The 11,493-nt window shown below is 40.8% G+C and overlaps 1 protein-coding gene across 22 annotated transcripts in view; it reads left to right on the plus strand.

The window, feature by feature from the left end:
- Positions 1–10,824, plus strand: part of col6a3 (collagen, type VI, alpha 3) — a 103,555-nt gene extending 92,731 nt beyond the window's left edge. For 9 of the 22 annotated variants that reach the window (XM_090215242.1, XM_090215243.1, XM_090215247.1 and 6 more), the window contains 8 exons: positions 1,187–1,242; positions 1,372–1,632; positions 2,062–2,145; positions 4,427–4,612; positions 5,034–5,084; positions 8,439–8,624; positions 9,474–9,590; positions 9,918–10,824. In XM_090215242.1, coding sequence (XP_090071368.1) covers positions 1,187–1,242; positions 1,372–1,632; positions 2,062–2,145; positions 4,427–4,612; positions 5,034–5,084; positions 8,439–8,624; positions 9,474–9,590; positions 9,918–9,958 — 982 coding nt within the window. In that variant the 3' untranslated portion in view covers positions 9,959–10,824. The remainder of the gene's footprint in view (positions 1–1,186; positions 1,243–1,371; positions 1,633–2,061; positions 2,146–4,426; positions 4,613–5,033; positions 5,085–8,438; positions 8,625–9,473; positions 9,591–9,917) is intronic. The other 13 variants (XM_090215246.1, XM_090215253.1, XM_090215254.1 and 10 more) reach the window with 3 other exon arrangements.
- Positions 10,825–11,493: the final 669 nt, after the last annotated feature.

Genomic DNA, 11,493 nt, shown 5'->3' on the forward strand with positions numbered 1-11,493 from the left:
AGAAACGTCTGTATGTTCACCAAGTAAAGCACTGTAATGTGAAATTATCTTTGCAAGCTCCTTATCGTTGCCCTTGTTAGCGGAACTTTCCCTCTTATTGTGCCCCCTTGCTTCATCCCGTAACGAGCCATTGTTTACAATGGCCAACTCTTACATGCCCCAAAATGCTGTATCCCTGTTTCTTCTTACCTTCTTGTTGTGTTGCGCAGTTTGAAGATGCAAACCTTCATCCATTACATGACCGATGCAGGTTTATTCCAGAAGCTTGAAACGGATCTGGGCACGAAAGGGGTTCTTCAATAAGAAATCCACTTCATTTTCATTAGCGTTAGCTAGCCATTCTGGCAGAGAAAACGGCACTCTGGTAGCTAGCTAGCTAACTACCTGCTTGCTACTAAAGTTTTTTTTTAAAAGTTTTAAAACCAAGAAAACAATATATAATCTACCTCCTCCATCTCCTAATTTGAATTGAATAATATCCCCCCAAAAATCAACTCTCAATCTCAATCTGTCCAACAATGTCACCAACTCACCAAGCTTCTAAACCACACATACATAGTACTAAGTTCACTCTCTGATGGACAACATGTCAGTTCATACTGCAAAGGCTTTGATTGGTTGGAGGACGTCGTCTGGAAGTCGTCCTAATTACCATAGGTCTGTGGAAGGGGGTGAGCAGCATGAGCAATATATGTTTTGTATTGAAGTCAATGTAGCCAGAAGAGGATGGAAAATAGCTGTCCTCCGGGTACAACATGGTGCTACCCTAGAGGGTGCTGTTGAGACTACTCAAATCAAAGCAAATCAAATGTATTTGTATAGCCCTTCGTACATCAGCTGATATCTCAAAGTGCTGTACAGAAACCCAGCCTAAAACCCCAAACAGCAAGCAATGCATGTGTAGAAGCACGGTGGCTAGGAAAAACTCCCTAGAAAAGCCAAAAACCTAGGAAGAAACCTAGAGAGGACTACTGTAGACATTAATTTCAAAACAGTGTCTTTTAATCAGGTATTTGGCAACATATATTTTGTATAGTTTTATCTTAAAAGGATAACTTTTTAAGGTTTCATTATATTACATTTTTTAGAAATTCACTGAGTAGCATGGTCCTCCCCTTGCTCCTTTGAGGAGCCTCCACTGGTAGAATGTTATATATTCTGTGTCAATTATCCACTCTATGTGTAGGAAACATCAAAAACACCACGAAAATCACCAGGCAGTCCATCCAAGAAAGCACAAAGGTAAGTCACCTGTGGTGGTTCAAAGACTAATCAATTGTCAATGTGTCTTTTGTTTATTGACTGTGATTTTATTGTCTGCTTGTGTGTTATTTTTGCGTGTGTGTTAATACCACCCGGTTTGACCACTAGACCAAGAGGAGTTGCACGTAGCCAACACCACTTCCAGTGGCCTGACCCTGCGCTGGGCCAGCCCGGACCCCAAGCTCATAGCCTACTTCGAGGTGGTGGTGACGCGCCTGCGCGACCACACACTGGTGCTGAGGAGGAATGTGACAGGCACGGAGCTCACTGTAGGCGGCCTGGAGAGCGCCCAGACCTACCACGCCGTGGTGACCACACGCACCGCCCAGGGCCACGTTGCGGCCACACACAAAGGCATTATTACCACCAGTAAGTCCATGAACACACCACAGGGATTGTCTGGTGTGCTTAGGTTACCTGTTTTACTCTGCAATGGTGATGTCAACCTGAAATCCATAGTCAATGATCACAGTTTCGCCAGAGCGATTGATTGTTATGTGTATACTGTACAGTAGGCCTTTATTATTCTGAAAAATAAGATTTCAAAATGATTGTTATTATGATAATTAAATGACTATTGGTTTATTGTTGTGGGACATCCAAGCAATGATTAAAGGGGCTTTTCCTGTTTCGTCAATATCTTTTTGGCGTTCATATATTTCATTGGAATTTGTACCTTTTTGTAATGTAGGACAAAACAAAACAAGTCACCTGTTGGCAGACAAAGCCACACAACATCCATAAATATTGTTTTAAATGAATCCACTGACCATTATTATGTAATGTCTGATTGGACAGAAGCAGCAGCAGAGCATAATATCGCTGCTCCCATGGAGGTGACTGGTATCATAGCCACTACACCACTGGACAAACCAGAGATTGGTGAGTGACACTTGTCATGTGTGTGTGTGTATTTGTGTGTGTGCGAGTGAGCGAGAAAGATGGTTGGCGTAATTTAAACCAGGATTTCTTTAAACAGTTAGCTGATTTATTAGGCGTTGAGGATAATTGATTTGTCCCATGGGAACTTGCAATTCAAACTCTAAAAGAGCCAGCCTCTACTTTTGAGAAGCTTTCCACTTTGTTTCTATCTAATGGTCACTAATGAGAATTCATTGTGTTTGGATTTTCATTGGCAGCATTGTTGTTACTACAATTAATCCAACAGTATGGAGCAGCATCACTCTTCAAAGCACATTAAGCTTTATCACACATGATGCTCCATTATTTTCAAGTTAAAAGCCCACTCATATATAATTAGTTTAAAATATGAAATATGTCTGTAAATATCACAGAATGGGCCTTAAAGAAAATAACAAATGGGCTTTTAATATACACGGAATGTACAAAACATTAGGAACACATTCCTAATATTGAGTTGCACCCCCTTTTGCCTTCCGAACAGCCTCCATTCATCGGGGCATGGACTCTACAAGTTGTCGAAAGCGTTCCACAGGGATGCTGGCCCATGTTGATTCCAATGTTTTCCACAGTTATGCCAAGTTGGTTGGATGTCCTTTGGGTAGTGGACCATTCTCGATACACATGGAAAACTGTTGAGCATGAAAAACCTAGGAGCGTTGTAGTTCTTGACAGGTGACATCGATAAGGGATCATAGATTTCACCTGGTCAGTCTATATCATGGAAAGAGCAGGTGTTCCTAATATTTTGTATACTCAGTATGGAGCCAAGAAGTCCAGAGGAGAATATTACTTAATAAACAACAGAACTGTTCACTGACAGACAATATCTTCAGTATTATTTTAGTGCCTGTAGCTTTTACTGTGAGAGACTGAAAACGGTCTTAAAATAAGTAGGTTGCAGGACCATCAGAGCTGTAAACTTGCAATATCTGCAGTCTATTTTTCAGTGCAAAACCTACAAAGTCTAACATGTCTTGTGGAAAATAACTTCATTGATGAAGATTTATTGCTCACATGTTGAGCCTTGGTGTGAGGCCACTGCAAGCGCTCCCTTATGGTATAATTATAAGGTAGTAATAGCTAAGAGGCGAGGAGGTCATCTACAATAGTTGTCATAGTGACTGCTGATGTTTTATTTATAGACATACTGTATATATTCATGATCTATGTACATGTCATATGATATATACTGTATATATTATATAAATACACTACCATTCAAAAGTTTGGGTTGTTTTTGAAAGAAAATAAATTGTCCATTAAAATAACATCAAACTGATCGGAAATACAGTGTAGACATTGTCAATGTTGTAAATGACTATTGTAGCTGGAAACTGATGATTATTTGTATAATATCTACATTGGGGTACATGGAGCCCATTATCAGCAACCATCACTCCTGTGTTCCAATGGCACGTTATGTTAGCCAATCCAAGTTTATAATTTTAAAAGGCTAATTTATCATTAGAAAACCCTTTTGCAATTATGTTAGCACAGCTGAAAACTGTTGTGCTGATTGTCAATAGGAACATGCTATACTAGTACTAAGTAATGTGCAAAGCAGAAAGGACTTTATCGTAGCGTGGTTTTGACAGGTTCGCTTGAGTCCAAGACTGTGGATCAATTCATGTACTTTCTCAGCATTACCCGAGAGGTACTTGTGGAGTTGGCTCAACAGGATTAGTTACAGATGGTGGTTTCGCAGCATATCACGGAGATCACACAGCCACAGACCTAATAAATGACTAAAATCTACTAACATTAACATGTATTAACTCTGATAGCAACATCGTTAATGGAAGAGCAGTTTATTGATTATGGCTATTATTCTTTCATCTCAACAATTCACCAATAGAAACCTATGCTACTGTACAACTTCTACCTTTTCCACTCGACTCACAATGAACAATTTACTGTTCAAAACTACTCACAATATTAATTGCAGATGTTCAACCACTGTAATGTGCAATAGTCCCACTAATTGATTTTCACGAGTTTCATTTACCAGCAATGAGATGCATTTAATTTCCTAACAAATGTTCTGCTTTCACTTTTCAAACACTTCTAGCCATTAACAATTTAATTACATATGAATTACTTACTGTTTAGTGATGGCTGACAACTGGCTCACAGTAACTCAAATATGCTTTTAGATGGGTGATGTTCATCATAACCATACTAATACCTCTCTCCTCTCTCTTACCCCTCTTGTGACTGGTCTTGTTTTTGCATGTTCTAGCTAACGAGCTCACAGACCCATGCTCTCTTGACTTTGACCCTGGATTGGCGTGCAAAAACCATCAGGCTAAGTGGTTCTTTGACAGAAAGAATGGGATCTGTACCCAGTTCTGGTATGGTGGTTGTGAAGGCAATGGCAATAGGTTCGAGACTGAAGCCCAGTGCTTGAAACGCTGCATGAGGTCAGGTGAGTGGTCCTTGTTGCCAGGTTTTCTGAAAGCTTGTAGAGGCTCTTTGCACCTGACTGGTCTAATTTGACAAACTAACTAAGTAGCCAATTGTTGATTGTCTTTTGCCTAATAACAGCTGTTTTAAGCAGTCCTGATAGCTCATGTCATGCTTTTGAAAGCAAATGCATATTATGTTACCTGGTTAGCTAGCTGATAAGCTAACCATGGTACTTTTGTATATTGTTACTTGAGTGTTATTTCATGTGACATACACCAGTCACCTATCATGACTGTACACAACATCTATTATATCATGCTATCACACTGTAAAAACAGCTCCATGACATATAGTTCAATTAAAGTGTTATGGGTTGTTGTAGATCAGTTGGTAAAAGGTTGACTTCAGAAACTCTTTTTTTTCTTATTCTACATCACCAGAACCTCAGCAACAAGTGGAACAGCTTCAGACTGAGATCCTTTCAGCTCCCGGTAAGTAAAGCCATTAATATACACTGAAAAAAATATATAGAAATGCACCAATTCCATAGATTTGACTGAGTTAGAGTTCAAATATGGAAATCAGTCAATTTAAAAAAAAAAATGAATTAGGCCCTAATCTATGGATTTCACATGACTGGGAATACAGATATGCTTCTTTTGGTCACAGATACCTTAAAAAAAACAGGTAGGGGAGTGGATCAGAAAACCATGCAGCACACAACACATCTTCTTCGCATAGAGTTGATCAAGCTGTTGAGTGTGGTCTGTGGAATGTTGTCCCACTCCTATTAAATGGATGTGCGAACTGGATATTGGCGGGAACTGGAACACACTGTCATAAACGTGGATCCAGAGCATCCCACACATGCTCAATGGGTGACATGTCTGGTGAGTATGCAGGCCATGGAAGAACTGGGAGATTTTCAGCTTCCAGGAATTGTGTACAGATCCTTACGACATGGGGCTGTGCATTATCATGCTGAAACATAAGGTGATGGCAGTGGATGAATGGTACGACAATGGTTCTCAGGATCTCGTCACGGTATCTCTGTGCATTCAAATTGCAATTGAAAAAATGCAATTGTGTTCATTGTCCGTAGCTTATGACTGCCAATACCATAATGCCAACACCACCATGGGGCACAAATCACTCGCCCACATCACTCGCCCACATCACTCGCCCACATCTGCCATCTGCTCGGTACAGTTGAAACCGGGATTCATCTGTGAAGAGCACACTTCTCCAGCATAGCCATCGAAGATGAGCATATGCCCACTGAAGATGGTTACAACGCCGAACTGCAGTCAGGTCAAGACCCTAGTGAGGACTATGAGCATGCAGATGATGGTTTCTGACAGTTTGTGCAGAAATTCTTTGGCTGTGCAAAGCCACAGTTTCATCAGCTGTCCAGGTGGCTGGTCTCAAACATTCTACAGGTGAAAAAGCTGGATGTGGAGGTCCTGGACTGGCGTGGTTACACATGGTCTGCGGTTGTGAGGCCAGTTGGACGTACTGCCAAATTCTCTTGAAATGATGTTGGAGGTGGCTTATAGTAGAGAAATTAAAAATACATTACCTGGCAACAGCTCTGGTGGACATTTTTGAGCTGCCAATGTTCACGCTCAACAGTTTCCCATCTGCTATCAAGAATGGTCCTCCACCCAAAGGACACCCAGCTAATGGCAGGCCAGTAGTCAAAGAGGGTCATTGAAGAAAGAGGAAAAAATAGGCTGAAAAAGCAACAGACTGGCTACAGTTAGTCAACTGACAGTCCAGTACAACATTGGTGCCCAAAGACCCATAAAATAATATCTTTACACAAAAGCGGTATGGCAGCCCACGACCTTACATAGTTCCACTTTTTTCAGCAAAAAACAAGGAATTGCAGTTGCAGTGGATCGAAAACACTGGACATGGAGGTGTGTAAAAACATTGCCTGGTCTGATGAATCCCGGTTCCTGCTGTTTCATGCTGATGGGAGGACTAGGCTATGGAGAAAACCACATGAGTACATGCATCCATCATTCCGCATGTCAACATTGCAGGCTGGTGGTGTGAGGGTGTTGGGTATGTTTCCATGGCACACATTGGGCCCCTTGATAAAAGTGGAGCAACGTTTGAATGCCATAGGATATCTGAACATCACTGCCAGGTGCATCCTTTCACGGCAGCAGTGTATCCATCTACAAATACATTTTTTTTCAGCAGGATAATGCCCCATTCCACAACGCTAGGATTGTCCAGGAATGGTTCCACGAAAATGACAGTGACTTCAGATTACTGCAGTGGCCTTCCCAGTCACCAGATCTCAATCCAATTGAGCATCTGTGGAATGAGATGGAACGAGCTATTCGGAGTAGAGATCCACAACTAGCCAACTTGACACAACTGTTGGAAGAATTGGAGTCAACATGGGCCAGCATCCCTTTGGAATGCTTTTGACACCTTGTAGAGTCCATGCCCCGATGAATTGAGGCTGTTCTGAGGCCAAAAGTGGGTACAACTCAATATTCCTATTGTGTTGTACATATGCCATTTAGTAGATACTTTTATCAAATGCAACTTAGTCGTTAGTGCATACAATTTACACATGGGTAGTCCCAGGAATCGAACCCACTGCCCTGGCATTACAAGCACCAGGCTCTACCAACTGAGCTACAAAGGACCACTATTCTCAGACTATGGTGGAAAAAACATGCCTCACATTTAGTTGTGGTCTCTCATCTTAATACATTACAGCCTAATCCATTCCAACTACCTCTGTAGAACATATGACCGGCTTTGATCGCTGTTGAGTGCGTCATCCAAATGCTTTGCGGTTCAGCTGACATAAACATGAAAGCATTTCCTCCTAACCAACATGTCTAGGTTTCAGGCAGACAACTCTGACTCTCAACTGAAACATGATTTAAATTCAGTCCTTTTGCCCAGATCCGTTGAAAACAGTGATATATAATCTCTACTGTAGCAGGTTATATACATTGCGTAACACAATTTCCTCGGTCTGTGTTCACTTTGGAAACAAAGATTCCCTTTGTGTCTGGCTATAAACCCTCCATTGCCTCTGAATGAAGTATGGAATGAGTGAAAAGCCAAGCATGGAGAAAGGGAAAGTTATACTTTAGTCTTCCCTGAGACTGGGCCAAGTCATAAGCGTGGAGCAAATTAATGAAGAGGGCTATTCTTTGCATGGTTCATTGTGTTTTGGACTAGAGAACTTTGCAAAAATGAGCCTGATTAAGTGGTTCATTGTCAGACTTAGTTTTCCTAGGTCTTGGCCTAAATGGGCAGCAGAGAGTTCTTATCTTATCTGTGGTACTGTAAACTATATTTGAGATCTTGAGTTTGAAGAAGGAATGGCTTGTGGTGGCTTTCTCTCAAGTTGTATGTCATATTCACCTCTATTATGTTGCAATTAATATCCATTGGATCAACTATTGGATCATACAGGCATCCCCAAAAACACGTGGACAAATATTCAACATAAACAGATGTCATGTCAATGGATAACAGATGTCCCTGTTTTGTGTTATCCTGAAATGAATTCCAACATGTCTCCACAAACAAAAACTGACAACATGTTTATTGACGTTGGATGTCATTCGATGTTCATTCCCACTGCATGAAGCATGTTCTGTACACACTACACCTGCAAAAACATGTCCTTAGCTACACCATTGTATTATATCCTAACAGTGTACCTTTTCAGAGCAGAGTGTTCTGCGGTGTCCTTGCTTTCCTATGTGCACAATGCATAGGCTTTGGCTAAACGGCTTAACCCTGGTTTTCAAACCATGTCGGACACATATTCATTGGCCTGCCTATTCTCGCCTCCCTCACAGCGGCCTTGACAGGAATGGAAATCTGTCAGCTCCCCAAAGAGGAAGGCGCATGCGCAAAGTTTGTTCTCAAGTGGCACTACGATGCACTCGGCAAGAGCTGCACACGCTTCTGGTACGGAGGCTGTGGCGGCAACCAGAATCGCTTCGAAACTCAAGAGGAGTGTGAGAAGACCTGTGGAAAAGCAGGTGGGTCTAGCTAGTCATCATATCTGTGTGTGTCTTTGTCTGTCTCTGCTATTGCCTGTCCATCTATTTTTCCATTCATTCATCTAGTCTGTCTATTTGTACAATAATTATATTTAGTTGCTGGTGTCTGTCGAACTGTCGATATGTCCATCTATTTAGTCATCGGTCTGTATACACTGAGTATACAAAACATTAAGAACTTGTTAAATCCACTTCAATCAGTATAGATGAAGGGAAGGAGACAGGTTAAAGAAGGATTTTTAAGCCTTGAAACAAGTGAGACATGGATTGTGTGTGTGTGCCATTCAGAGGGTGAATGGGCAAGACAAAAGATTTAAGTGCCGTTGAACCGGGTGTGGTAGTAGGTGCCAGGTGCAACTGTTTGTGTCAAGAACTGCAACGCTGCTGGGTTTTTCACACTCAACAGTTTCACGTGTGTATCAAGACTGGTCCACCACCCAAAATGCAACACCATTTTAGGAACGTGTTCATAATGTTTCGTATACTCTGTGTATTTATCTAGTAATCTAACCGTCGGCTGTCAACTCACCTCCTTGTAGTTAGATATACACTATATATAAAAAAGTATGTGGACACCACTTCAAATTAGTAGATTTGGCTATTTCAGCCATACCCGTTGCTGACAGGTGTATAAAATCGAGCACATAGCCATGTAATCTCCATAGACAAACATTGGCAGTAGAATAGCCTTACTGAAAACCTGTTCCATGTTCCATCTGTCAATCCACCTAAAACTCATTTCTCAGGGACAGACATGCTATTGCAAATATTCTGTATGTGTAAATAAATGCTCAGTGGAGTTTTCCTTCAATCTTGTCCTGAGGGCAGCTCTGCCTCGAGGGCAAAAGGCATGGGATTGGTTGGATGAAAGCCGCGCAAACCCCGAGCGGCACTCACAGCGACGAGTGAGAATGAAAGGAAAGAGAAGAAAAGGCTCGCTAGGTGGTAGGTTGGTGGTAGAATGGGGGCGTAACAAAGGTTTCTATATGCAAAGTTGCTCTTTCGAATCTTACCACAACCCCTAACCTTTACCCATAACATTTATTTTATAAACTTAACCCAACACCTAACCCTGACCTTAGCCAATTGGGATCACGTTCCTAAACTTAACCAGTCACATTTCATGACTAACGTTAACCAATCACATTTGATTCTGCCCTCGAGGTAGACCTGCCCTCAGAACAAGATCAAATAAGGGAAACTCCAAAATGCAGGGAGAATTGGTGTTGTTTTAAAATCATGTTTGTGTTCTTTCCTGCTTTTCACCGACAGCACCTGTCAACCAAGGAGTCATTGCCGCAATACGAACATAGGAGGACATTGATTCATTGTCAACGTATTCCTCTTCTGAGATTCGGAAGAAAACCAATTCAAATGGCCAAAGAAAAGCTATACCAAAGGAAAGGTGGCTGCACTGGATTCCATGAACAGGATTTGATCAAAAACAATCTTGAAGTCTTTTTCACAAAATGAAAGCAACACAATTTGCTGCATGATTTTTCCTACTGGTGCTACATAGTGTTTTTTAGTTCTCTGAAGGAGTTGCAGAGTACATCCAGTGTTTGTAATGTAAAAAATTCTGCAACAGTTACACCATATGTTTATTAACATAAAATAATAAACTCATGAGAATAAGGTTTTATAATTAAAATGTATGTGTATGACCATCTTGGGACAGAGATTATCAATAAATCGTTATTTACACACACACACACACACACACACACACACACACACACACACACACACACACAGGTCCACAATGACTTTGAAAGGGTCATCATAGGTTTATTTTACTTCACTATATAAGTAAGTAAGCATTTCACTGTTAATCTACACATGTTGTTTACAAAGCATGTGATGAATAACATTTGATTTGATATATCCCCCAATTTACTTTCCCTCACCATGCCAAATACTCTCCTAGTTGCAGAGTTCACGCTGATGCTAACACAAGTCCTACCTGGCAGTGTGTATATAATGAGTTAAACCAATTTCTCAGCGTCAAAAGGAATTCATCATGTAACGTCAATGCACTTCTGGAACCACTGCCTCAAACACATGTTCCAGTTTTTGAATATGGAATGTACTTGTCAAGCTGTTTTTTGTTTTGTTTTACTAAACTTTGTGTTTCATCTGGGAACGGGGGAAATAAAAATGAATTAGACTTTCTAATAAACTCGAGCATTGAATTTCTTCTTTTTGATCTCTTGAATCACCAACTATGCAACACGCTGTGTATCTAACATCAAAACATAGAATCAAAGAGCAAAAGACTGGAGAAAATGCAGAGGGAAGGAATTAAACCAATGAAACTCTATTTGTGAACATGGGAATGAAATGGACAGGACTGTGTAAAAGAGGAAATTCTGGGCTGTAAGGCTGAAGGAAATCTGGTACATGACTCAGTTTGAGAGCAAAGCCCTTGTAAAGTACTGACTGTTCCTTCGGGGCCTGTGAAATGTCAGAGTGACCAAGAAAGAGACAAAGGCCAAAAGTGAAAAAGGAAGATCTTAAGCCCCAACAAATTCTAGCATATTGCATGATTTGGATTTGTAACATATCACACAATTTGCAAAATGTGTATGATATCATACAAATTGTTACATTCATATCACACCAAATGAATGGTGTAGTACACAATTGGATGACTTAGTAAACAAATAAGGGGGGCTAGTTTTGGCTCGTGAGCACCACTTTCAAAACGACTGTCTGAAATTATACAAAAGTTTGAGAGTGCATCTTTAACAGAGTGAGAGATCCTGTACTGACAGTATGTGTGTGTGCATCTGATACTGACACAACATAGGGTCATTTTGTATAATTTGTGAGAGGAGTAGGAAAAGGT

The sequence above is a fragment of the Oncorhynchus mykiss genome, chromosome 22 (assembly GCF_057628025.1).
Source record: "Oncorhynchus mykiss isolate SJ-2025 chromosome 22, ASM5762802v1, whole genome shotgun sequence".
In the NCBI taxonomy this organism is placed as follows: domain Eukaryota; kingdom Metazoa; phylum Chordata; class Actinopteri; order Salmoniformes; family Salmonidae; genus Oncorhynchus; species Oncorhynchus mykiss.